General features: G+C 45.7%; 1 protein-coding gene across 1 annotated transcript; it reads left to right on the top strand.

Annotated features, from left to right (window-relative positions):
- On the top strand, positions 1-27,557 carry Plek2 (pleckstrin 2). The gene is made up of 9 exons (XM_004837367.4): positions 1-262; positions 10,411-10,575; positions 18,566-18,747; positions 19,747-19,838; positions 20,168-20,355; positions 20,578-20,679; positions 22,208-22,291; positions 25,690-25,768; positions 27,001-27,557. The coding sequence occupies exons 1-9, from the start codon at positions 221-223 to the stop codon at positions 27,126-27,128; spliced, it is 1,062 nt and encodes a 353-aa protein (XP_004837424.2). The 5' UTR covers positions 1-220; the 3' UTR covers positions 27,129-27,557.

Raw genomic sequence — 27,557 nt, 5'->3', positions numbered from 1 at the left:
TTCGCTGCCCCGGAGCGCGTTCTGGCGGGAGCATCCTGGTGGAGTCTGACCCGGCCGACTTCCTGCCCTCAAGGCCCGGCCGTCTCAGGTCTGGCCCAGCTCTAAGCAGGCGTTGCCCCGCGGAGTCGCAGCTGTTTCCTGGGCGCGGTGGGCCCGAGCTGCGCTAACTGAGGGCGCGGGCGAGCGCGGGGGCAGCGCACCTGAGGTGGCGGCGCGCGGCATGGAGGACGGCGTGCTCAAGGAAGGCTTCCTCGTGAAGAGGGTGAGCGCGGGGCGGACTCGGGCTGGGGCTGCGCGGGGGCCCGGCGGCGGCGGCCCGACCCACCGGAGCGGGGCGGACGTGCGCCGGGGACGCGCTCCTCGGGTCCCCAGCCCTGGCCCCGAGCTCCGCGTGCCAGGGGACCGCGGGGGCGGTGGTTGGCGTCGGACGAAGGCCTGGGAAACTTTGGAGGGAAAAGGGGCCCGGGGCACAGGCCTGGAGGAGAGTGGCGCCGGGCAGTGCGGTGTGGCGTCGGCCGGCGGTGGCACGGGTGTGGACATCTTGGACCTCAGCACCAGGCTCTGGGTTCAATGCCCAGGACCACACGAAAAACAAAACAAACAAAAGACATTAATATATGAATAAGAATTGGGGGATATAGTGAGAGATCGGTTAATGAGTGCAGTGGACTAACTCCTAATGACCGATAGTGCAGGAGTAAAGTTAACAACAGTTAAGGGTATACCTGTTTCAAAATGGCAAGGTGAGAAGATTTTGAATGTCCTAACACAAATGATCAGTGGCCCGCGTGGTGGGCATACCTGTAATCCTAGCTACTCAGGAGGCTGAGGCAGGAGGACAGCAAGTTCAAGGCCAGTGGGTTTAGCAAGACACTGTCTCAAAATACAAAATAAAAAGGGCTGCGGATGTACCTCAGTGTGAGTCCTGGGTGCAATCTCCAGTACCGTGGGCAAAAAAATGAGATGACTGATATGACACTCAGATCTGATCATTATGTATTGTGTACATGTATGGATCATCACACTGTACCCCATAAATATGTTATGTGTCAATTAAAAAATATATTATGAATAGTACATTTAAATATAATTTATTTTTTCAACACTTTGGGCTGCTGGGTATTGAACCCAGGGCCTTGAACATGTTAAGCTTATGCTCTGCCACCGAACTACCCCCCTAGCCTAAATGTAATTTATTAAAACAACGTGGGTGTGTTCTGTAGTTTACAAGCGGGGAGGAAAGAGGGATTCTGTGCTTCCTTAGCACTGAGCGTTTGCCAGACCTGGACCTGGTCTTGTTTATCCTCCCAGTACTTCTGCAGGTCTATAGTACATTACCCTCCTTTCACCAAGGGAAAAACAAAGCTCAGAGATGTTAAGTAACTTGCTCTGGGTTATGGCTGTGATTGGTAGAGTTGGGATCAGATCATCTCAGGTTGACCCCAAACATTTTTCTGTCTACTGAGCATCATGCATGGTGGGTATTATTGTCACTGTTACACAGGAGGACTCTGAGGGTCAGGAAAATGAAACAGCTTGCCTAGAGCTAGTAATCACTGGAATGAGAACCCCTGTCCTGTAGTCAGACCATCCCCATGGTTCCATGTGGCCAGCAAGAGTCCAAACCAAAACAGGATATCTGGATCCAAGTCGAAAGTGAATGAAAGAGCAGCTGCAAGAGGAAGTTTGATACTTTAAAATTATTTTTAGGGCTGGGGGTATAGCTCACTGGTAGGGCACTTGGTTAAGATGTGAGAGGCCCTGGGTTTGATCACCAGCACAGAAAAAAAGAAATATTAACAGTAAATATTTATGCTAACAGTATCTTGTAAGTATATGAATGTGGGGCTGTGCCTCTTTGCTCTTCTCAGTTTAAGGCTTTGGGAACAGTGAGGAGGGATGAAGGGGCTTTCTCTTCCTCTCACTGCTCTCCTGGTGGCCAGACCCACCCTGGCTCTGGTCACTTTCCTGTTCCACTTCCACTGTGTCCCCATTAGCTTGCACAGTTGATCCAGAAGGCTGGGTGTGCTATTTGCTCAAAGCTGTCAGCAAAGAGGGTGGGAGGCTGATGCCAGATCAAGAGTCAGACTGGGTTTGAGCCAGCTGGGGATTTAGCTCAGTGGTGCCACTGCCTGCCTGGAAAGCACAAGGTTCTGAGTTTGATCCCTGGTACCAAAAATGTGAGCAGTCCAGAATTCCATACCCAGTTCATGTTGCTGTGACTGAAGTGAAACTCTGGTCCCTCAGGGTCTGTGGAGGTGGCTGCCTCAGAAACAACCTGTGGGGAACTTGTGCTGTCTCCCCGGACTGCAGCTTGTGAGGTGACAGTATGAGCTGGGTGGGGACTTTAGGTCGGACTGTTCACCGCTGGGCCCTGGTGGGGAGTGAAGTTAGTTTGGAGACTCTGTGGGCCTCCCACCTAGATTACCTGCAGGACTCTCCACCACCGCAACTACACAGGCTTAGGAGAGGGTTACAGGAAAGCCACAAAAGTGTAGAATGTGAGGGGGAGAGGGTGGGCATTCTCTTCTGGAAGCCCTGGTCAGGGAATCTAGGTGCAGAGAAGTGAGGAGGAACTGGGGTGGTGTTCTGGGAGACTGACGCAGGGGAGTCAAACTCAAGCCCAGCCTGGGCAGTTTAGTGGTTTATAGAGCCTCAAAAGTAAAAAATAAAAAAGGGCTGGGGATGAGGCTTAGTGTCGAGGCCCTAAGTTCAGTCCCCATTACAGGGGAAAATTTTAAAAATTAAAAAGTAAGAGAAGTGAGGAGTCAACAGGTCTGGCCCCCAGGCCCCAACAAGTCCAGGGTTTGGCTGAAATATCTAAACTTCATTCTAACCAAAGGCAAAACCTGGGATTTGGAGCCTGACCCTGAGGTATATGGAAACCGCACCCCTTCTCACCTGGTGAGGGAGTTGGCCCCCATACCCTTGCTGTGGTCACCATCCCCACATCCCCTTTCCGTATCTGTGGCAACAGTAACCCTTGTTCCCGGGGCAGTTACAAGGATGCAGCACTGGGAGTGAAGATTCAGAAGGTGGCTGGCCGCACCAGAGGTGGGGTGGGGCCAGACTGGCAGCAGAGGGCAGAACAGTCGTCAGCAGGGAAGCCCCACTGGAGCCAGGCAGGCAGGGGCATGATGGGTTTGGTTCCCACTCCCGCCCAGACAAGAAAGAAGCAAAGCTCTGGCAAAATGCAGGGAGTTCACTGAGGCTGGACCTCAGGAGAGTTCAGGGCAGGGGCAGGGAGCAGCAGGCAGAAGCTTCGAGAAGCTCCTATCCTGACCAGTCCTACAGTGGGAACACACATTGACCTGGGGATCTCACTTGAAGGACTCTGTCCCAACACTGTGAAAGCTTTATGAAGAAAATGTTATTTATGAATGGAAAAAACCCAGAAACTAACTACCTATATGTCTCCTCAAATAAGCAACTAACTGAATTACAGTTATGCAGATGTTAAAAGTGTTTATGGTATTAAAATTCAATAAGTAAAAAGATACAAGGTATGAGTAGAGAAAAAATAAATAGGCATAGAAGGCAAAAGCCTGGAAGGAGTTCTAGAGGCTGGAAGTCTAATATCAAGGTGATGGCAGGGCCCCTCTCCCTTCTAAACCCGTCCAGAGAACCCTCGCCTGCCTGTTCAAGCTCCGAACCTTGGAGATACATTACCCATCACATGACCATGTGCTCCACGTGTGTTATTCATTGTCCAAATTGTCCACTTCCTGCAGGGACATCAGTCATACTGGATTTGTGTGCACCCTAGTCTAGCATTACCTCATTGTAATTTGATAACAGCTACAAAGACTATTTCCATGTAAGATCCCATTCACAGGTACTGGAAGTTCAGACTTAAACTTTTGGGGAGACACAATTCAACCCTTAATAAATACCATCCCTGCTTTTTGGGGGTTATAGGGCTTTGGGCAAGACCTTTCCGGGCCCCAATTCCTTGTCCAACAATTTTTTGGTGCCAGGGATCCAACTCAGGACCTCATGTTTGCCAGGCAGGTGCTGTACCGCTGAACTACATCCCTGGCCCTCCAATTCCTTGTCTTTAGAGAGTAGAGTAGGTCTTTTCTAGGCCCTTCTCCAGCCGTGACATTCTGTGCCTCTTAAGCTCAGCCCTGAGTTTCACCCCAGCTTATGGGCTCCTCTCCTTTCTCCTAGAAGAGCTTCTGGGACAACAAGCCACTCTTGCTTTCAGTCAGCCTCTGGTCCCAGACAGGGTACCTGAAATGCCCAGGTAGGGGGAGACCTGGGTTCCTTTGCAGTTCATACCAGTTTTTTGGCCCCTGACCCACTTTGCCTAATGACTTAGGACTAGTCACAAGCCACATGAACTGTGTGGCTTCCCTGCAGAGCAGAGACACTGGGTCCATTCACGCCAGCTTTATGGATTATCCAGCAGCCTCTAGTCTCACCTGTGTCATTCAGTTGTTCTGCCACACTGTGGTCAGAATGATCTTTTTAACACAAGAACCTAAATTGTTATGCTTCCTCTTAAAATTCGGCAGGAATTTTGTAGTATGGAGACCAAACTGCAATATGGAACGTGAAGCCACATCGGTAAGATGCAGTCCCTGTCATTTCCTCTGTCCATTCCCCACAAGCCTCACCGCCCAAGACATACAGAGCCACAGGGAATTTCCCCAAAGTGGCAGCATTGCTTTTTGCAGTGCTGGGAATAGAACCAGGGCCTTGTGTGTGTTAGGCAAGGGCTCTCCCATGAGCTCCAGTGCCAGCCCTGGCAGTGGCTCTGTGCCCACCTTTCCCAGCCTCCCTGGTCTGTGTCAGCTCCTCCAGGGAACGTGCCTGACCCGATCTGCAGCTCCTGAGGGTCAGGTGTGCAGGAAGTCCAGCTGTAAGACTCCAGCTCAGGGTCTGTCATGCCATTGCAGCCAAGATGTCCGGGTGTGGCAGTCACCTGAAGGCCTCATGGGTTGATGGGTCCACTCCAAGTTCATGCATTTGGCTATTGCCTGAGGCCTCAGTTCCTCACCTGTCTATAAGGCTGCTTGTGACAGAGCAGCCACCTTTCCCTCGAGTGAATGATTGGGGGCAGGAGTAGGGTGAGATGGGCTTGGGGATAGAGCCAATAAGAAGCTACAGGAATCTTTTATAACCAAATGTCAAAGCTACTATCACTCTCCCATATTCTGAGTCACTCAGACCAACCCTTGCAAAATGTGGTGGAGGCTACACAAGTGAGTGAATATTAGAAGGGAGGAATCATGGTGGAGGGTCCTACCAATGTTTTCTTTTTTTTTTTCCTGTACAAGTTGTTGAACCAGGATCGCACTGAGCTACATCCCCAGCCCTTATTTATTTTGAAATAGGGTCTCACTAAGTTGCTAACTTTCCCAGGCTAGGCTTGAACTTAGGATCTTCTTGCCTCAGCTTCCCGTGGTGCTAGGATCCCAGGTGTACAGCAGTACCTCTGGTTCCTGCCAGTCATTTGACCTGAAATTTTACACTGATGGATTAGTTTTCCATCTTCTCCTCTAGCTTGGGCCAGAGTTTTGTTCATCTTTGTCTCAGTCGTTGATTACTGATAGAATAGATGAAGAGATGATTTTCCTAAATAGCTTATCAAGATTTTTATTTGAATTAGAAAATTTAAATTAATATTTCCACTATAAAAATAATACATTCTAAGGCCAGGGAGTGTAGCTCAGTGGTAGCATGCTTACCTACATGCCCAAGGCCCTAAGTTCAATCCCTAGCACTGCCAAAAATATAAAAATAAAAATTCGTAGTATTAAAAACCAACAGAATAGTACTCAGGGGTGTAAAGTGGAAAACAGATTTCCATTCTTATTTCCCTGTATCCAGTCTTAAGACTGTTGAGGTTATCATTGTTAATATTTGTGGAGTATCTTTACAGAAATTTTCTAATATACTAGAAATACTTAGATCCTGGAAATATTAAATATTTAGATATATTTTCTAAAATACTACTAGGAGTTGGATGTGATGGTGCACACATGTAAACCCAGCCCTCTAGGAGGCTGAGGCAGGAGGATTATAAGTTTAAATTCAGCCTGGGCAGTTTAGCAACTTAACAAGATCCTGTCTCAAAATAAAAAAAATAGGATATGAGGAGGGTGATCTGGCTGTAACATCTGTCACCTTATTGACCAGCAGGGTTGATTCAGTTGATCTGGCTGGCTAGGCAGGTGTCCTCTTTTCCCCCGACTGCTCCCTGTATGTCCCTCCTGAAGGTGCATGCTCGGCTAAAGAGGACAACTACCCTTGATAGAGGAGGACCATTTCTTTGGTCAAGGTTGTACGAGTAACTGTTCACCTGCTAGAACCTCCAAACAAGCTCTAAAAATGAAAAAATAAAGGGCTAGAGATGTAGCTCAGGGCAAAGGCCTTGGATTCGATCCCCAGACCCCACCCCCCAAAACACCCAACTGAATGACAGTATTTTATGTATCATGAAGTATTGGCAACAGGGCTTGCCCGTGTTAAAGGACATTGCCACTGATTCTGTGACTCAAATTGTTGCATCTGTCCTTGTGGGGTCAAGTGAGGGCCTGTCATCTGTTAGAATGAGAATCTCCCTATTGTAGTCACCAGTATTATATACCCAGTACCATATTGTTATACATTTTGATTGTTTTCCATTTTTTCACTATATAACCAATAACCCTGTGTTACAATACATAAAACGTTTTCTGTATTATAGATTATTTACTTAGCACAGACAGGGAAGTGGAATTATTAGGTTAAAGGGTTTGAACATTGTTTGAGGTCACCACTTTCTTTGAATTTTATCCCTATATAGTAAATCCTTTCTCATTGGCCTTTTCCTCAGACATTTGACCTTTGCTACCAGTTAGGGTATTTTTTTGTTTTTTGTTTTTTGATAACAGATTGAACTGAGGGCCTTGTGCTTGTGAGCTAAATCCCTGGCCTTCAGTTAGGGTTTATTTTTGAGACAGGATCTTGCTATGCAGTTCAAGCTGGCCTTGAACTCACTAATGTAGACCAAGCTGGTCTCCAACTCATGGTGATCCTCCTGTCTCAGCCTCCCAAGTGCTGCAATTATAGGTTTGTGCCACCATGCCAGGCTTTCAGTTAGGATTTTTAGTTGCTCATAACACATTCTACTGGACTAAGCTTGAACAGGAAGAGGTTATTAACTCAGGAATATTTGGGAGACTGGAGAATCAGGTTGGAATTCTATACAGCCATGGATAATGCAGGCAGACAAAAACACCAAGGGACTTCCTAAATCACTAAGTTGTCCGGGTTGGACTTGAATTTTTTTTTTTTTTTTTTTGGTACCGGGGATCGAACTCAGGACCTTGCGCTTGCAAGGCAGGCACCAGAACCACTGAGCTAAATCCCTGGCCCTTGGACTTGAATTTTTAGCCCACTCACCTCCTTCCTTTTCCCTGTAACTCCCAAGTGGGAGTTACAGACATGTGCTCAGATTGGTGTTATTTATTTCTATTGGAAGATGTTTCTACTGGCAGAGAGACTGCTGACACTGACGCTTGTCCTAGGGTTTGGGTGTCAGAAGAAACTGTTCTGTTACTCCTGTCCTTGCCAAAGGTTCCCGTTGCCCTATGTTTGGTTGCTGCCAACTGTGCACCAGTGCTTTATGTCTAGGATCAGCAAAGCTTGGTCACCTGCCTATTATTAAGTGCAAGGGATTCTGGGAAGTGTAGCACTTGGTCCAGGAAAATACATCTCTTTGTTTTGTTCTTTTGCTCAACGTCTGTTGGTTGCATTTTTCTCTACTTACATCTCCAGCTGTCTTCCTCTTTCCCACTGTATTAGTTTGCTGGGGTTGCTGTCATGAAATATCACAGACTGGGTGGCTTAAACAACAGATTTATTTCTCGGAGTTCTGGAGTCTGGAAGTCCAAGATCAAGGTGCTGACAGGGTTGATTCCTCTGAGGTTTATTTTCTTGGCTTGAAGGTGGCTCCCTTCTTGCTGTGCCTGCTGTATGTGGTCTCTCCTCTATATGTGCCCATCTCTGGCACTTCTCTGTGCATCCACATCTTTCTCTAAGGACATCAGATTTGAGTAGGATCCAACCTAATGGCCCATTTTAACTTAATCACTTCCTTAAAGGCTCTGTCTCCAAATTATCCCATTCTGTGGTATTGGGGTTAGGGGTTCAACATTTGGATTTCAGCGAGGAGTGGGGGGGACCACACAATTCAGCCCCTAACCACCTGTATTTGAAGGTTTAAGATTATTTTGCCCTCTCTTCTCTGCCTTATGCCTTATACCTGTACCATCAACTTAGACTGCATCCTCTTCCCCATGTCAGCTACAACCTTGTGTGCCAGTAACTAACTGCCTTGAATTTTTCAGCATGCAGACACCCTGGCCCAGCCCTGCAGGTGTTGCCCCAAGACCCCCCAGTTGGGGCTCAGAAGGAATGGGAACCTGGGACTGGGACAGGGCAATGTGGAGAGCTGTAGAGAGCCCTATTGTAAAGCTATCAACCCTCAGGCTACACAAAGGGACTGTAAATCAGGGAGAAAGCAAAGAGAGAATGCTTGTCAGGTGAGCTTTGCTGTGAGCTTTGTTTGGTTGCCACAGTACATTCTGTTTGAGCTAAAGTCTGTGCCCACAAAGCCTGGCTGTATACACAGATAACTCCAGCACAGGTGGTTCGTCCATACTTTCTGGCTCCCTAACAGCTCTCAGTACCTGCTGAAAATGGAGTGGGATCATAGTGCCATAGATGAGAACTGAAGGGGCCTTTGATATTAATACCTGCTAGCTAAAGGAATGAGTGAATTAAGGAGGTGGTCTTCAACTCACACAAAGCACATCTGTCTGGGTGAGAACTTCATCCCAAATTGCACCCTGCTTGGAACTATGTCAGGGAGGTTTTCTGTGTGCCACATTCTTTCCTTTCTGACCCTCTGCAGATGTCCCCTGTGCACCCGTCAGTTCTAGAAACTGGGTCTCTGCCTGCACCTGACTGTCCTGTCCACTGGCTCCAAGACCCACCTGAGTACCTCTGAAACTACCCTGCCTTTTGCGCCTGTCACAGCTGGCAGGTGACTGGTAGACCCTTAGCACTACAGACTCTTGGAGGCTTCAACTTGCAAGTTAATTACGGATCCATATAGTGGTCATTATAGAATGTTTTAAAGAAATTTACGTGGTTTGAGAAAATGCTCAGCAAGGATAAACAAAACAAAAACCAGAAGATAAAACTATATATAATGTGGTCCCAATTGAGAAAAAAAAAACTGAAATGAAAAAGACTAGAAGGGTATATCAAGTATTAACAATAGCTGCCTCCTGGCACTGTAGCAGGATTACATGTGAGTGATTTTGTTGTTGTTGTTGTGGTACTGGGGATTGAACCCAGTGCCTTTGCACTGAGCTACACCCCTAGACCTTTTTTATTTTTTTATTTTGAGACAGGCTCTCACTAAGTTGCTAAATTACCAAAGCTGGGCTGGAACTTGTGATCCTCCTGCTTCAGCTTCCCAGAGTGCTAGGATTAGAGGTGTGCACCACCATGCTCTATTTTTTGGGTTTTTTTTAGTGCTTTGCAGTTTAAGATTTATGACCATGGATTAAGGAAGGGGGTGCAGCTAAGTGGTAGAGTGCTTGTCTAGTATGTGCAAGGTCCTGGGTTTGATCCCCAGTGCCACCAGCACAAGAAAAGGAAGAAAGAGATAAAACCTGAAAAAATACCAGTGGGAACTGAAGGCCTCTGTACTGAAGACCCCTGCAGTTAGATTCCAGTATCCTGCCTAGTATATGATGCAGGCCTGAGAAATAAAACCAAAAGACAGAACTAAGAGAAAGTGGAGTGCCAGGACAACCAATGCTGGTGCAAGTGACAAAGGTGCTGGCTGGCCCAAGCCACTGATTTTTATTGGTACTCATTTGGGGTAAAAGTGAGCTACATGCAACAACAGAACTATTGTGAGGAGGTACAGTTGTGCTGTTTCTATGGAAATTAATATAAACAAGACTTATAAAGGACAAGACAAAGCATTCTCAAATTGGGAACAGAATAGACAAAGTATATGGTTGTAATTAGAACATTGTCCTTTTAGTAAGAAGGTTTCATTTGTGGGAATGGAATTTGGGTACGAGTTACTCTGACCCAGGCACATAGGCTTCAGGCTTTGGCTTGACTCACTTCTATAAACAACCCAATTGTAGGGTTAACTCTTTACAGCCTTCACTGCTTACAGCCTGCTTTGGGCATAATCAGTATTCCAGTCTCCCGTACCTTTGCTTGCATACTCAAGAGATGACCAAGAGAGATCCAGACAAAAATATTACTCTCTCTCTCATTAGACAGTTGTTTCCATGGTGCAGTTTGGTTGCCTGGACAACAACACCTTTCCCTGAACACAGTGTCCTCCCCTTCACCTCCTCACCTCAGGGCTTTTCTGTCTGTCCACAGGGCCACGTTGTCCATAACTGGAAAGTGCGATGGTTCATCCTTCAGCAGAACACTCTGCTGTACTACAAGCTTGAGGGGGGTCGGAAAGTGACCCCCCCCAAGGGCCGGATCCTCCTGGATGGCTGCACCATCACCTGTCCCTGCCTGGAGTATGAAAACCGGCCGGTACGTGTAGGCCCTTGCTACCCAGCTCCCTTCCCCAACACATCCTGCCTGGGGCCTCTTTGGGGAAGGTGGGGTGAGTAGTGGGGAAAACGCAGTTGTAACTGAAAATCTTGGATTCAAATCCTGACTCCACCATGTACCAGATGTGTGACCTTGGGCAAGTGGTACCAGATGTGTGAGCCTTCCTTCATTGTCTGTAAGGTGGTATAAAATAATTACACCTGAGTACCTCACACAGTTGTGACAAGGATTGTGAAGGTAATGGTCTGTTAAAGCATGTAAGCTAGGATGATGCAGGCCCTGCACAGATATGAGCAATTACTGCTGTCTTGAGGTTCAGTATAATGCTTTCATTTCCTGAAAGATGTGTGTTTTAGAAGTGAAGGATGCAGGGTAAAAATCAGCACACACCAATCAATAGCAAACAGTGAACCCCCCAAGAAAGATAAGGAAAACAGTCCTGTTCATAATAGCTGCAAAAATTTTTTAAATATTTAGGATTAATGTAGCCAAGGAAGTGAAAGACCTCTACAATAAAAACTATAGTACCCTGAAGAGAGGGATTGAAGAGAACATCAGAAAATGGAAAGATAGGGTTGTTCCTGTAGGCAGAACCAATAGTGAGAATGGCCAAATTAGCAAAAATGATACACAGATTTAATGCAATCCCAATCAAAATTCTAACAGCATTCTTCACTGAACTGGAGAGAAAAACTAAAATTCACGTGGAACCAGGTATGGTGGTGCATGCCTATAATCTCAGCATTAGGGAGGCTGAGACAGGAGATTGCTGCAAGTTCGAGGTCAGCTTGGGCTACATAGTGAGTTCAAGGCCAGCCTGGAGTATACACAGCAAGACCCAGTGTCAAAAAAACCAAAAACCAAACCAAACCACAACAAACAGAAAACATTCAAAAAATTCATATGAAACTAGAAGAGACCTGGAAAAGCAAAAGCAATCCTGGGTAAAAAGACCAAAGTGGGAGGCATTACAACCCTGGACTTGAAGTTATATTACAAAGTTATGGTGATAAAAACAGCATGATACTGGCACAAAAATAATCGTAAGGATGAAGAAAGAAGAGAGGATGCAGAAACAACTCCACGTATGTTCAGCTATTTGATCTTTGACAGAGGGGCTAACAACATACACTGGAGGAAAGACAGCCTCTTTAATAAATGGTGTTGGGAAAACTGGGTATCTACATGCAGAAGATGAAATCTAGACCCATCTCTTTCACCATGTAGTAAATTAAAATCAAAATGGATTAAAGAATTAAATGTTAAAACAAAAGCACTTAAACTTTTGGAAGGCAAAATAGATAAAACTCTTTTCTTGAAATCATAGGTGGAGACAAGGACTTTCTGAAGAGATTTATGTTCAAATCTCAGAATAGATCTATGAGATCCCTGATCACATAGGAAATAGTACTGAGAATCAACAAATGGGATCATATCAAATTAAAAAGCTGCACAGTAAAAGAAACAACCAACAAAATGAAAATGTACAGAATGGGAAAAAAATTTTGCCAGCTGTACCTCTGGGGACTAATACCTAGAATATATAAAGAATTATAAAATTTCCCAGGTGTGTTAGCACACGCCTATAATCCCAGCACTTAGGAGGCCAAGGCAGGAGGATCCCTGTGAGTTCAAGGCCAGCCTGAACTACATAGCAAAACATTGTCTCAAAAAAAAAAAAATAGACTCAAAAAATTAAAGACCCAATCAAAACATGGGTAAATGGAATGAATAAACACTTCACAGAAGTACATGTGGCCAGTAATACATGAAGAAATTCTCAGCATCACTGGCCCTTAGATAAATGCAAATTAATTGAGATTCCATCTCACCCTAGAAAGAATGACCATCATCAAGAAATCAAATAATAAATGCTGGAGAGGCTGTGGGGGAAAAAGGAACCCTTCTGCACTGTTGCTGGGAATGTAAACTAGTATAACCACTAAGAAAATCAATATGGACAGTCTTCAAAAAACTGAAAGTAGAAATTCTATTTCACCCAGCTGTTCTCCAAGTATCTTCTTGAAAAGATTAAAGACATCATATTACAGTGATACATGCATACCCATATTGATAGCGGCATGATTCATAACAGCTAAATTTTGGAAGTGGCCTATATATCCAACAGATGAATAGACAAAATATATACAATAGAGTATATAAATATATATATGTGTGTGTGTCTATATATATATATATATATATATATAGACACACACACACAATGGAGTACTACTCTGCCATAAAGAAAGATAAACTTGAGTCATTTATAGGAAAATGGATGCACCTTGAGACCATAATGTTGAGCAAAATAAATCAGACACACAAGCTTAAATATCTCATGGTTCCCCCCCCCCCCCCAGGGGGGGATTGAATTTAGGACCTGGCACTTGCAAGGCAGGCGCAGTGCCACTGGGCTAAATCCTTGGCCCTCATGTGGTTTCTTTAATTTTTTTATTTATTTTGGTACTGGGGATTGAACTTGGATCCTTGCACTTGTGCGGCAGGCAGCGGAACCACTGAGCTAAATCCCCGGCTCGTGGTTTCTTTTATATGAGAAACCCAAAGTATAAATAGCACATTAGAGATAGGTAATAGGAAGTAGGGAGAGAGATGTTTCTCAGATGGGAAGGGGGTAAGAGATGGAGGGGCAGAGGAGGGGAGGGAACCAAGACAGGCTATTGAAGTAGTTAATAGTTAATAGACCACAAACCAGGCTTGCGGTCCCACAACAGAGGAATGAAGTCATGAACCAAAAGGAGGAAGTTAGAGTTTTCATTGGAAATAAGGAGAAGAAAAAATGCCCCTGGTTCTCCAGGAAGGGAATCTGAAAAGTGGAATTTCCACTTGGCCCCTTGGTGCAGAAGGTTTTATGAGTAAGGGGACCTTGAGAATTGCTCAGTTGTTTAGTGGCCACCTGTCACAGGAGGCTCTGTGGATTTAAAATGACCAATTACAACCCAGCTCTCTAACCCAGTTACTCAGTATGTAGGGGTTAAAGGAAAGAGATTGTAAAGAAAAACTGGTTATTTTGCATTTTAAGTTCCTGGGAACTCAAGAAATTAGTAGGGAGAGGCTGTAACTCTCTTTGATAGGGAAGGGGCTGCATTCCATGTTGCCTGAGGAAATTCAGTCTCATCCAAAATCCTAGTTCACTTTCTACTCTTATTTTTTCCATTAAATTTATTGGTACATTTCAGGTATACAGTATGGTTACATTCATAATTGGGAGCTTGTACCTGTACATGATGTATCTTGGGTCTTTTCCCCCCATTCCCCACCCCTCCCTTCACCCCCTCCATCCCTCCCTATTTACAAAGACTTTGTTTCCATTTTTTCCTTTTCTCATATTTCTTCCTTTCCCTTCTTTCCCCTTCCCCTCCCACTTCCCCTACCCCTTTAGACCTTTTCTTCCTATTTCACATTATCAATTATACATTTTGATCCTTATTTACACTTTTAGTTTCTTACACCAGAGAAACTATTTGGTATTTACACGAGTGTCCTATTTATTTCACTTAAGAGGATGGCCTCAATGTGCATCCATTTAGCTATAAATGTCTCTAGTTTCTCATTCTTTATGGCTGAGTAGTACTCCATCTTATAAAAAAAGCCACATCTTTTTTATCCAGTCTCCAGTTGATGGGCTGTTTCCAAGCTTTAGCTATTACAAACTGTCTTACTTTTATTTTAATTCTTATCAATATGGCTGGTCACCCAATTCTATCTCTGGCATTTCCCCTAGCTAGCTGCTTATTCATAAGCTGAACCAAAGAAACTATTTTTTATATTATGTACATGTACCAACTACACACAAGGAATATGTAGGTTATATATTGCACATGTGAAGAAAAAGAAAGAAGGGGACCAAGAGATGGATGGAGGAGGAAGAGAGGGAAGTGAAAGAGGAAAAAAATGAAGGGATGAACTTGAGAATGCATTATGAAAGAAATGTGCACAGGACCTGGTGGTTGACCGGATTTTGAAGGTGGGTTGATGAGGGGCATCACATGTCACTGAAGGGTGATAGGATATTCTGGCTTGAGTGCCAAGGGGAGAGGGGGACAGTACCGAGCAGGAGAGAAGAGGAAGGAGTACTTTGATTTTTTTCTTTTTTTTCTTTGGTACTGGGGATTGAACTCGGGTCCTTGCGGTTGCACAGCAGGCAACGAAACCACTGAGCTAAATCCCAGGGAAAATATTTTTTTTTTTAAGCTATCACTTTTTTTTTTTTTTTGGTAAGGAGTACTTTGATCTTCATGCCTTTCTGTTAACTGGGAGCTATGTGTAGTGGATTTTCAGTTCTAGGTATTTTAGGGGGATCCAGAAGGGAGGTGGTCATGGCCTTCATTGAGCTTGAGGTTGAAGAAACAGAATTCTCTCGCCTCCCCAGAAGAGTGCTGGGCATGGTGGCACATGCCTATAATCCTAGCCTCAGAAGGCTGAGGCAGGAATATCGCAGCAAGGTTGAGGGCAGTCTGAACTACATAGTGAGACCCATCTCGAACAACCAAACCAAACAAACAAAAAGAATATGTAAGTGTTGCATTCTACAAATTAATGTTTTTCTCACAACCAAGACTTTTTTCTGGAGATTGAGAGTATATTTGATGACATAAAAATAAGGGGAGGCATGCTTGTAATCCTAGCACTCTGGGAGGCTGGGCAAGAGGACTGCAAGTTCTAGCCCAGCTTGGGCAACTCAGCAAGATGCTGTGTATAAATAAATAAGGACTGGGGATGTAGCTCAGTATGAAGGCCCTGGGTTCAATCCCAAGTAACACAGAGAGAGAGAGGGAGAGAAGCTGAACACAGGTGTGTGCCTGTAGTCCCAGCTACTTTCAAGAAGGCTGAGGTGGGAGGATTTCTTGAGACCAGAGGTCTGAAACCAGCCCGGACAACGTAGTGAGATCCCATCTCAAACAGACAAACAGAGAAATAATTTGGTTGAAATTGGGAAGTTTTAGTCTTAAACAGCCATCATTTTAGATTTTGGGGGTTTTTTTTTGCAGTACTGGATATCAAACTCAGGACCTTGTGCTTGTGAGGCAGGCATGGTGCCACTGAGCTAAATCCCGGGCCCTTCATATCAGCTTTAGATATGGAATGAGGCAGAGTTGGTCCTATTTCAGAGACTTAGCTGATTTATTTATATATTTCTATATAACAAGCTTGTGTATCAAAGTAGGAAGGGAAGAAAGATTGCAAGCGTTTTCAGAATTAATTTACAAGTAACTGTTGTAAAGGTTATTTAATAGAATTATGTATATTTTTAAAAAGTGTCGTTCCACCTTAGGAGGCTGCCCAGATGAAATGTCAGGGTTTGTTTTGTTTCATTTGTTGAGACAGGGTCTCGCTATGTAGTTCAGGCTGGCTTAGAACTGACTGTGTAGCCCAGGGTAGCCTCGAACTGCTGCGATCCTCCTGCTTCAGCCTCCCAAGGGCTGGGATTACAGGTGTGTGCTACCATGCCCAGCTTGCAATGTCAGTTATTGCTGTGACACACCTGGAGGTGCTGTTGACTGAAGCGAGAAGCCAGGTAGTGCTAGCTTTCTGTCGACATGGAGGTAGGACTGTTAGAGATGCTGAGCCTGGGAAGAACTGACTCTGTGTCCTCTTCCTTTAGCATTGCAAGGCTGAGCACAGTGCCTATGCATATAGTAAGTGCTTAGTAAACATTCTCTGAATAAATATTGAACAATGAAGACATGTGTAACTAAGATGATTTTAAGAAGAAAACCTGTTTCTTAAGTGAATTTAAGATTCTGGGTCTTGGTAAATGAAATCCCCACACTCACAGGTGAATTGCTGACCTGTTGTTCCTGAATAATCTTTAGGAAATTGGCGAGCTGATGGGCTGGAGATGGGAAACTGGTCTAAGTTTGTGTTACATCTACATAAAATTCTCAGATTTTCATCTGCCCCTGATTTATTTTAGTTAATTGGCAACAATGGGGATCAAACCCAGGGCCTTGCGTGTGCTAAGCAAGGGCTGGGCCCCCTGAGCTACATCCCAGGCTTTGCCTGGGCCCAGAGTCCTTGGGCTTGAGATGAGAGGAGCCAACAGGCTCACTATGATCAAGCCAAAGTGTGCTTGTCTATGTGTGTTTATGTGTGTACCTGCTTGGATTTGTGGAGATCAGGGAAGTGATACAAAGGTTGTACCTGGATTTCTTTTGGAATCGTGTGACTTTCCATTTCAGTGGTGAATTGTGACTGACAGCTCAGGGTCAGGGTCTGGCAGAACCTCACTCCCACGGTGCTAAAGTGTGAAATCACCTTCGGGAACATCTTCCTGATGTTCCTTGTGGGGGTGAGCTAGCCAGGTCATGTTTGCCATTTTTGCTATTGCTCAGCCTCCATATGTTTGTATAATTTCTGTAGTTTCTCTTGCTGTTGATTTCTTTTTCTTTTTTTTTTGGAACTGGGGATCGGACTTACGACCTTGTGGTTGTGAGGCAGTCTCGGTGCCACTGAGCTAAATCTCGAGCCTTTCATTTTTGGTATTTAGACAAAGGATATTGATTGAGCTTTCAAGCAAAGTAAATTGGGAGTTAATACTTTGGAAAATGGAATGAATTAGCCTGCATGAGGCCCTGGGTTTGATTCCTGGCACTGGGGGCAAATCAGAATGAAATCGAATGCCTCAGAAGTGGCCTCTCTGGGGCTGGGCATGGTGGTGCATATATGTAAACCTAGCACTCAGGAGGCTGAGACAAGAGGATTGCCCTGAGTTCGACTACATAGTGAGACCCTGTCTCAAAAACAAAACAAAGAAAGAAGTGGCCTCCCTGGGCTACTCAGATGACATTTATTAATAGGGAGAGGAATACAAAATCCCACACTTTATCCATGAACCCTCTAAATGACTAGTTAGGGGCCCACATGAAAAAGACTTTGTGGAGGAGCCTGGGTGTACAGTGCCCACAGTGGTCCACAGCCCACATGCCCCAGGCTGTCAGCTGCTCTGTGCCCCTGGGTCCTGGGCGTTACCTTGCATTCTAAGTCCTATTCTGTGAGTGTTGACCACCAGTGGGGCATTTAGTGTTGAGTGAACCAGCTGCATCATATGAGGAATGTGTAAAAGACTCGGGGTGCCTAAGCTGGAGAGGGGAGGATTGAAGCGAGCATTACCAGCAGTTCTACTGAGTTACACATTAATGTCCTGTTACTACATATGGGGAAACTGAGGCTTGGCGAGGTTCCTGACCTGCCCTGGCATCTGCAGCTGTGTGGCAGAGCTGCCTGACCATAGTCTGAGCATGCCCCACCTCAGCAGAGGGGTGTCTCAGGTTGTGAGCCTTCGCTGTGTGGATCTGGGATGCGTCCTTATGCTAATTCTCTGTCCAGAAAGAAAGGCTGCCCTAGGAGGCCATGAGCTCCTTGATCCTGAAGGTGTCCAAGCTAATCTTTAAAAATTTTTTTTTATTATTTTGGGTGGTACTAGGGATGAACCCAGGATTGTTGCACTGAGATGCACCCCTAGCCCTCTACCCCTTTTTATTTTTTATTTTGAGACAAGGTCTCGCAAAGTTGCTGAATTGTCCAGACTGGGATCGAACTTGCAATCCCCCAACCTCAGTCTCCCAGAGTACTGGGATTACAGGTGTGTACCATCACACCCACTTGCAAGTGAATCTTTAAAGGTCACCTACTGGGGTGTGGGGGAGGGTTGAGGACATTAGGCAGTCACTGGCCTGTATGATAGCCCTGTCATTTCATTCATTCACTCACTCATTTATTTATGAGACAGGGTCCCGTTATGTAGCTCAGGCTGGCCTTGAACTCACTGTGTATCCTAGGCAGGCCTCGAACTCATGGAAGTCCTCCTGCCTCAGCCTCTTGAGTGCTAGGATCACAGGTGTGCGCCACTGTACTTGGCAAGCCCTGTCATTCTGCTGGGTGCCTACATTCTCTTGCTGCTCTGCCTCTGAGCGCAGGCCTGACCAACCAACCATCTCTTCCACAGCTCCTCATTAAGCTGAAGACTCAGACTTCCACAGAGTACTTCCTGGAGGCCTGTTCTCGAGAGGAAAGGGATGCCTGGGCCTTTGAGATAACGGGAGCTATTCATGCTGGGCAGCCAGGGAAGGTCCAGCAGCTCCACATACTGAGAAACTCCTTCAAGCTGCCCCCTCACATCAGCCTGCAGTGAGTGCTGCCCCCTGCCCTCACCCTCCCTGGTCTGCAGCCGCTCCTGTCTGTGTGCAGTGGTGCTGCCTAGGCCTGGTTGTCTGTACTGTGCTTCAGGGCACAAGTTTCTCTCTGCCCGAGTAGGGCTTTGTCTACTCTCCCTACTCGGTATAACTGCCTAAGGCCTCTGCAACTTCCTTGATTGTGGTAGAAGAGACATCCTGCCCTTCTGTTTCAGGCGCATGCTTCAGGGCTGCCTGCGCATTCTTCAGGGCTGCGTCAGCCCCTCAGGACTCTGCATCACCAGGTCTTATTTGCAGCCTGGTCACAAGAATGTTGTGTTATGTTAGCTGTTGCCTTCTGCTCAGTGGAGTTCCTCATTTATTCATTGAAGAAACTGGCTGGGCATGGTGGAGCAAGGCTATAATCCCAGAACTTGGGAGGCTGATGCAGGAGAATCACCACGAGTTTGAGGCCAGCCTGGGTTCCATAGTGAGTTCAAGGCCAGCCTGAACTACATAGTGAGACCCTGTCTCGAAAAAATAAAAAACAAAATAAAACAAAAACCCCCAAACCAAACAAACAAAGATGTGGTAGGAGTCCATTCCTGGGCTTGTAGAAACTCCACACCAGCAGAGAGTGGCAGATCAAGGTGGGAAGTGGTGGGTTCAGAGGGGGCAGCATTGAGAAGTCGCTGGCCAAGTGGCACTGAGTATAACAGATTGTAGAGAACCACATGGGCCACTTCACACTTTCCATGTGAAGTCAAGGCCCAGCTTTTTAGTCTTGCCGAAAAAGTAAGCCTCTAGTGGATGTCTTTGACCACCTAGATGAACAAGAAGAAATGTCCAGAATCCTGCCTCTTGAATTCCAGTGCATAAGTGAAAGCCCCCTCTCTCCATGGGTTGGGTCACACCATGTGTTTCTTGCTTTGTACCCTTAGCAGTGACTTCAGGATCTTCCCTGTAGCTGTCAGTATGACAAGGGTCCCTTCTGTGCCTTCTTCCTTCCATGCAGTCGTATTGTAGACAAGATGCGTGACAGCAGCAGTGGGATCCGGCCGAGCCCCAACATGGAGCAGGGAAGCACCTACAAGAAGACCTTCCTGGGTGAGCCTGCCCATCCCCCTGTGACCTGGGGCTCAGCTGAGGGCCTGAACAGCCCATACTGTGGCCACAGCTGCTTTCTGAGCAATGGGCTGGTCTGTGATGGCCATGTGTGGGTGTGGTCTCCAGGCAGCTCTTAGGTGGAGCCTTGAGGCTTTCCAGGAGGTCGAGGTCAGTGAAGTCATTGACTAAGGAGGAGGTCAGCCTGTAGCCTGAGGTCTGACGGTGGAGCCTTGAGGCTTTCCAGGAGGTCGAGGTCAATGAAGTCATTGACTAAGGAGGAGGTCAGGCTGTAGCCTGAGGTCTGACGGTGCTGCCTTTACCCCATGTAGGCTCCTCGCTGGTGGACTGGCTCATCTCCAATGGCTTCACAGCCAGCCGTCTAGAGGCGGTGACCTTGGGCTCCATGCTGTTGGAGGAGAACTTCCTCAGGCCAGTGGGGGCCCGCAGCATGGGTGCCATCCGTTCAGGGGATCTGGCTGAGCACTTCCTGGATGACTCCACGGCTCTGTACACTTTTGTAAGTTAGGGAGTGGGCTCCTCTTGCTGCCAGAGGGAAGGAAGTGGCAAAGTGTGGGTATGTGGGGCCCATAACCATGGAGAGAGGCCTAGGATTTGGGGGACAGGTTCATCCCAAGGGGTCCTGGGGCTTCTGCACTGCGGAGTTCCCTTTCTGCCTGAAGCCCCCATGGGCTTGGCCAGAGGCTTTTTTGTTATTGAGTCCTTGCTCCCCTTTCCACAGGCTGAGAGCTACAAGAAGAAGGTAACTCCCAAGGAGGAGATGAGTCTGAGCACCATGGAGTTGAGTGGTGAGGTGGTCAAACAAGGCTATCTTTCCAAGCAGGTACAGCTGCCTTCAAGCAGGGAGGAGAGGGGCAGGTGTCAGCCGGGGTTGCAGGGAGGGCAGGGATGAGCCTAGAGGCGGGGAGAGATGACAGTGCTTCGGACACTCACTGCCAACAGGAGCCCAGTGCTAGACCCCAGAAGCAAAAGAAATGCAGGCAAGGGTTGTTCTGGGAAAACACGCTTGTGTGATTATCACAGCATTCAAAGCAGCTTCCCCACAATTGCCCAGTTTTCCATATTGGCGCCTGCCCACTTCCTGAGTAGTGTTTACTATCCATGTGTTTTCCTGTGTACTGACAGGAATCCTTTTATTTATTTATTTATTTTTGGTGGTACTGAAGATTGAACCTAGAACCTTCACACTGAGTCACATCCCCATCCCTTTTTAAATTTTATATTTTTAGACAGGGTCTCACTAAATTGCTGAGTTGTCCAGACTGTGTTCAGACTTAGAATCCTCCTGTCTCAGCCTCCCAGAGTGCTGGGATTACAGGTGTGCACCACCACTTCCAGCTTCTGACAGGAGTCCTGGGAGGGGAGGTCATGAGGTCTCTGGAGAAGCATGAAGGGAGTGTGGGAGAGACTCTGAGGGTACTAAGGATGGTTTGTGATCTAGAGTGTGAGAGGCCAAAGAGTCTCTCTCTCAGATTAATGTCATATACATCTAGATTATTTTACATACCGTAAAAGAGAGAAAGAAATGATTTCTTTTCTCTCTTTTTTTTAGGTTTTTGAGACAGGGCCTTGTTATATAGGTTCAGGGTGGCCTCGAACTTGAGGTCATCCTCTTGCCTTAGCCTTCCAAGTGCTGCAGTTACAGATGTATGCCACCATACCTGGTGATCATTTCTTTTTCTGATGCAGAATATTAAAGTGGTTTTCTGCATATGTGCACACATATGCTGCTCCATGTTTGTTTTTGAACTAAGTTGATTCTTAAGAACTATCTGCCATAAAGAAAACTTAAGTCATTCAAAGGAAAATGGATAAGACACACAAGCTTTCTCTTATATGAGAAACTCAAAGTATAAATAAAGAGCAAAATAGATAATAGGAAGTAAGGAGAGAGATCTTTCTCAAATGGGAAGGGGATTGAGAAATGGAGGGAGTGGGAAGGAAGGGAGGAAAAGGGGATGAAAAAAGGAATGAAAATGTGTTGCGTACATCTACCAGCTTCACACAAGGAATGTAAACATTACGTGCTGCAAACATGTGTTAATAAAACACATTGGCCTGCCGCCTCCCTGTCATCCTTTATGCTCTTGAGTGGGTGGTGCACCTGGTTTCCTTTGGTGCTGACTGCCCTTGGCTCTGTCAACTACATGTGAGGCTCTTGCTGCTAAAGTGTTACTGAGCAGGGGACGACAGGGGAGTTCACGGCACACCATTGAAATCCTTGTGCATCAGGCCGAAGACTGTCTTTAGAAAGTAGCCCGTTGTTGGGATCGGCATTAGGGAGACACATGGAAGTGGCACAGGGATGGAGAGTGGTCATCAGTGAACCTGGAATCCTTTCTTTGCTTCAGGGGCACAAGAGGAAGAACTGGAAGGTGCGTCGCTTTGTGCTGAGGAAGGAGCCGGCTTTCCTGCATTACTATGACCCTTCCAAAGTGAGTGCACCTGCTCCCTCCAGATGCCTCCACAGAGCACGCTGCTGCTCTGCTTCTTTCCAGGCCCCAGTCCCTGCCAACTTCTGCTGCACTGGGCCGCCCCTCTGTCTCCTGTTGACTGCTTACCCCCACTTCCATGAGAGAGGATCTTTGATTCTTTGAGAGGAAAAGCATCTTGTACTTTCCCCAAAGCCTTCTCTGTGAGCAGTGTTGATGAGATTCCTAACTGGTGCTTCCCAATCTCTTTTCCCCTTTTCATCCAGAGATCCATGACTTCCTCAATTTCTTGTTCTCACCTATGTTTTGAAATTTCTTTTTAATCACATAATTATGATATGTTATTAATTTTCTTATTTTTCAATTGATCTAAGAATTGCTGTTCGAGTTTCAGATGAGTAGGGCCTCATGCTGAGTTAATCCAGTTCCAGTCAAAAGAGAAGTGGGGAAAAAAAAAAAAGAGAGAGAAGTGGAACGGCCTTTAGTTGGGCCCTTCAGCCTTGTCTTGGTGCTTGTGTGATTTTCATTTCATTTGAAATAGTGAAAAGAAAGCAGTTTTTTCCTCCCTGGGTTTCAGTCAAGAACCCCTTCACTCAGCCAGGAGCCCAGAGGGAGCCCCAGGACTCAGGCAGGAGCAAGGAAGGCCGAGGCCAGGGGAAGACATACTGATGGCTGCCCAAGGGGTCACCCTCCTGGGGCCTCCAAAAGCACTCATTGACCTCTCCAGGGTCATGGTGTCCTGGCTGTGGCATACAGGTCAAACTTTTGTGGCTACTTCAGTTTTTTTTTCCATACCAGGGATGGAATTCAGGACCTTAATTCCTTTTTTTTTTTTAAATAACTTTATTATCAAACACACACACATACAAAAATTAAAACCATTCAAAGAAGATCAATGGAAGGGAAAAAAACCTACAGTAATATTCAAATACAGTAGAACTCAACCAAAACAAAACTGAAAAGCATTTAAACGTTTTTCCATATAACTTAAAAAAACATCTCAAGCACCAGTAAGACACCAGAGGATGTGATTTGTTTCAGAAAGATTCCCAAAACCAACATTGAACAAATAGTGGTCTGGAAAAAAAACCCCAGTTAGCTAGCAGACTCCACATAAGCCAAGCTTCTCCCTAATTTAAATTTTGATACAGTCATATGACATGCGATGGAAACACAATCCGAGAAATATGTTATTAGACCATTTTATCTGTGTGTATCCTTAATTACACTCTTCAGTTTCTCATACCAGAGAAACTATTCGGTATTTACACATGGGTGTCCTATTTATTTCACTTAGGATGGCCTCAATATGCATCCATTTAGCTATAAATGTCTCTAGTTTCTCATTCTTTTTTTTCTTTTTTTTTGGTACTGGAGATCGAACTCGGGTCCTTAGCTTGCGAGGCAGGTGGTGGAACCACTGAGCTAAATCCCTGGCCCTAGTTTCTCATTCTTTATGGCTGAGTAGTGCTCCCATCTTATAAAAAAACCCCCACATCTTTTTTATCCAGTTTCCAGTTAATGGGCACTTGGGCTGTTTCCAAGCTTTAGCTATTACGAACTGTGCCGCTGTAAACATGGGTGCACATGTATCACTGTGGTATGATTCTTTTAATTCTTTTGGGAAGATACCCAGCAGGGGGATAGCTGGGTCAAATGGGCCCTCTAGCCCTAGTTCTTTGAGGTATCTCCACACTAATTTCCATAGTGGTTGCACCAGTCTGCACTCCCACCAACAATGGAGAAGGGTTCCTTTCTCTCCCCACAGCCCCGCCAGCATTTGTTATTGGATGATTTCTTAATAGCAGCCACTCTTTCTGGGGTGAGGTGGAATCTCAGCGTTGTTTTCATCTGCATCTCTCGAATGACCAGTGATGTTGAACATTTTTTCATATGTTTATTTGCTGCTTTTACTTCTTTGAGAAATGTCTGTTCATTTCAGATGCCCATTTTTGAATTGGGTCTTTGAATTGGGGGGGGTCTGATTTTTTTCAATTCTTTATATATTCTAGTAGTAGTCCTTTGTCTGAGGTACAGCTGCTGAAAATTTTTTCACTGTAGGTTGTCTCTTAGCTCTGTTGGTGGTTTCTCTTGCAGTGCAGAAGCTTTTTAATAAGATGAGATCCCAGATGTTGATTCTTTGTGCAAGTTCCTGTGCCACTGAGGTTTTGTTCGTAAAATCTTTTCCTATGCCAATGTCTTCGAGAGTTCTACCTAACTTATCTTCCAGCAAGTTTAGAGTTTCTGTCTTAATATTTAAATCTTTAATCCACTTCGATCTTAATTTAGTGCATGGTGACTTAATTCCTGTTTGAAGCAGGGAAAACAATGAACAAAGTAGGCACTAGCTTTGCATTTGTCTCTCAGTCCTGCCCAGCCTGTGCTCTGTCTTTGATGATTCTAATGCCTCAGCCCAACCCCATCTGAAAAGACATTTTTGTGGCTGATTTCCTCCCTGACTTGCCATCAACCTTCCTTCTGGGTGGGCTGAGGGTCCACCCTGTGTGCAGGGCTTGTTTCTCAAGGCCAGTTCAGTCCCCTCCCTGAGGCTGCCCTCAACCCCAGCAGGGGTGGATCTGAGCCCCTACCAGTGGTAGGTTTCTTTTTCCTCTGAACTTTTCCTCTCTTGGCATTGAACAGTGAACATCTCTGGCATTGCTATTTAATGGCTTTTTTTTTTTTCATACTTCTTGGTGAGCCCATCGCTTGGTATGAAATTGTTTACTGCTTAATTGAAGGGAGCCCTGGGCTGAGGCTCCTGGTATGTAAAACTGCTCTGAATCATCCTGAGATGCCACAAATCACAGTTCTGTTGCACTCAGTTTCATGCCAAGAACATAACCAGAGTCTTGTATAGTGGTGTCTAATGTACAGGACTATCTTACCAGTTTTGGTACTGGGGCTCAAATTTGGGACCTTGCACTTTCGAGGAAGGCAGCGGCACCACTGAGCTAAATCCTGGCCCCATGGGTTTTTTTCTGATTGGTGGTTAAGATGCATCCAGGATTAGGGAAGTGAATGTATGCTTCTTTTAGTGTTTGATTGAGGCTCTATTTGAGAGGTGTCCAAGAATAAAAAGCAGCTTGATGCTCAACTCCACCAGACTTGGCAACAGCAACGCTGGTGGCACTGTTGCTCAGCTGTGAAACAAAGAGGCCCGAACTTCCTCACTGGTATGTGTAATTTGGCCATATGATGTCCAGGTTCAGCCTCATCTTCTATTATTGTAAATAATTTTCTCTATTTTTATAGTGCTGGGGATTGAATTTAGGACCTCCAACATCTCAGACAGGCACTCTACCACTGAGCTACATTGCCAGCCCCACGAATGAGGATGGTAATATAGGGGCTGCTGTGACTTCCCTTTGGTGCATTCACAAAATTGCTCTTTTTCTCTGCAGGAAGAGAATAGGCCAATAGGTGGGTTTTCTCTTCGTGGTTCACTCGTGTCTGCTCTGGAGGATAATGGCGTTCCCATGGGTAAGGTACAACTTCAAAACTGACCTGGTGGTCTCCAGGTCTCCATTCTGTGCCTCAGTAATACTGCCGAGGAAAGCCTGCACTGTGGGAGCTGAGCAGGAGCTTTACTCAGTGAGACAATGAATGGCGTGTTTTTTAGTTGGTTTGTTTTGGTGGCACTGGGGATTGAACCTAGTGCCTTCACATTTAGTTACATCCCCAGCCCCTCCCCCCCTTTTTTGTTTTTTTGAGACAGGGTCTCGCTATGTAGCTCAGGGTGGTCTTGAACTCACAGTAATCCTCCTGCCTCAGCCTACCCACATGTGCCACCATGCCTGGCTTTCCCAGCTCTTTTTTTTTTTTTTTTGGTACTGGGGATCGAACTCAGGTCCTTGCGCTTGAATGGCAGGTGGTGGAACCACTGAGCTAAATCCCGGCCCACCCAGCCCTTTTTGAAAGAGGCTCTTAGTAAGTTGTCCAGCTGGGCTCAAACTTGTGATCTTTCTGCCTCAGTCTCCTAGAGTGCTGAGATCACAGATGTGTGCCACCGTGCCCAGCTATGGTGTTTTGAAGCCAATTTCAGAAATAGAGGAAAGGGTATATGAGATGTTCTTTTTTTGTTGTTTTTTTTGTACTGGAGATCGAACTCGGATCCTTGCGCTTGTGCAGCAGGCGGCGAAACCACTGAGCTAAATCCCCAGCCCTGGGATGTTCTTAATATAAAAATTCAATTCAAATAACCTAATTGAATACGTACTCTTTCTCCTCAGTTTCTGTGCTGATGGCCCGTAAGATTCTACCTGAGAACAGTAGCTAAGGGTTATAGTGTTTAGGTTGTAACAGTTTCTTCCTGTTGTTTACTCATTTCATACTAGCCAGCTGCAGTAAGAGGATAACATTCCATCTTGAGGATGTGGAAAATGAAGCTCAGAGTCAGATCAAATTCTGTACCCGCTTTTAACATAAACACACTGGATTCTTTGATGTAAATGAAACTAGGTGTATGGCTAGCATAGGGAGCAAGCAAAAGTGCTGGAGGAATGTCCAGATAACCAGTAGTAGGTCCTAAGATGCTCTGGAGGGAGTAGGAAAGGGAGCGAGGAAGGAAAAGAGGAATGCATGTGTCTGGTGGGATTCCCAACCACATACATTTGTGTGAAGAATGAGTTTTTGCCCATGTCTCAGTTGACTTGCAGCTACTTCAAGGTGAAAGCAGATGTGGATATTCGACTTAATTTTTTTTTCCTGCCTAGGAGTTAAAGGAAATGTCCAAGGAAATCTCTTCAAAGTGATTACAAAGGATGACACACACTATTATATCCAGGCCAGCAGCAAGACTGAACGAGCAGAGTGGATTGAAGCTATCAAGAAGCTAACATGACAAGTACCAGGACTCCTCCCTCTGATGGGATGATACAGAGGATTTCCTGAAGAATGGGTGTGTGTTAAGACTTGGGCTAGGGATGTCACTAAATGGTAGACTGCCTGCCTTGCAGGTGCGAAGCCCTGGGTTGAATTCCCAGCACAACAACAACAAAAGACTCTAATGTACATTTTGTACTGTTTTAGAGTAAGACTACTGAATAGTTCCTCAGATGACACACAGCAGTGGTGCTAAGATAGCCATTAGGTGCCATCATCTTAACTTTTGCCCATCAGGATGGCCAGCCATGTCTTTGGGCACCAGAGCCAAAACCCTTCGTTGGAACACTAATACTGGCCATGCTATTTAAATAAATCGTCTGAGGATGCTTCTCTGACTTGTAACTCTTATCTCCTCCTTTGGAATAAAATTTGACATTTGTTTCTG

The sequence above is a fragment of the Heterocephalus glaber genome, unplaced genomic scaffold, assembly GCF_053883595.1.
Source record: "Heterocephalus glaber isolate CG9 unplaced genomic scaffold, H.glaber_assembly_v1.0 deba00001608, whole genome shotgun sequence".
Lineage (NCBI taxonomy): Eukaryota > Metazoa > Chordata > Mammalia > Rodentia > Bathyergidae > Heterocephalus > Heterocephalus glaber.
This window is presented reverse-complemented; position numbering and strand designations above follow the sequence as displayed.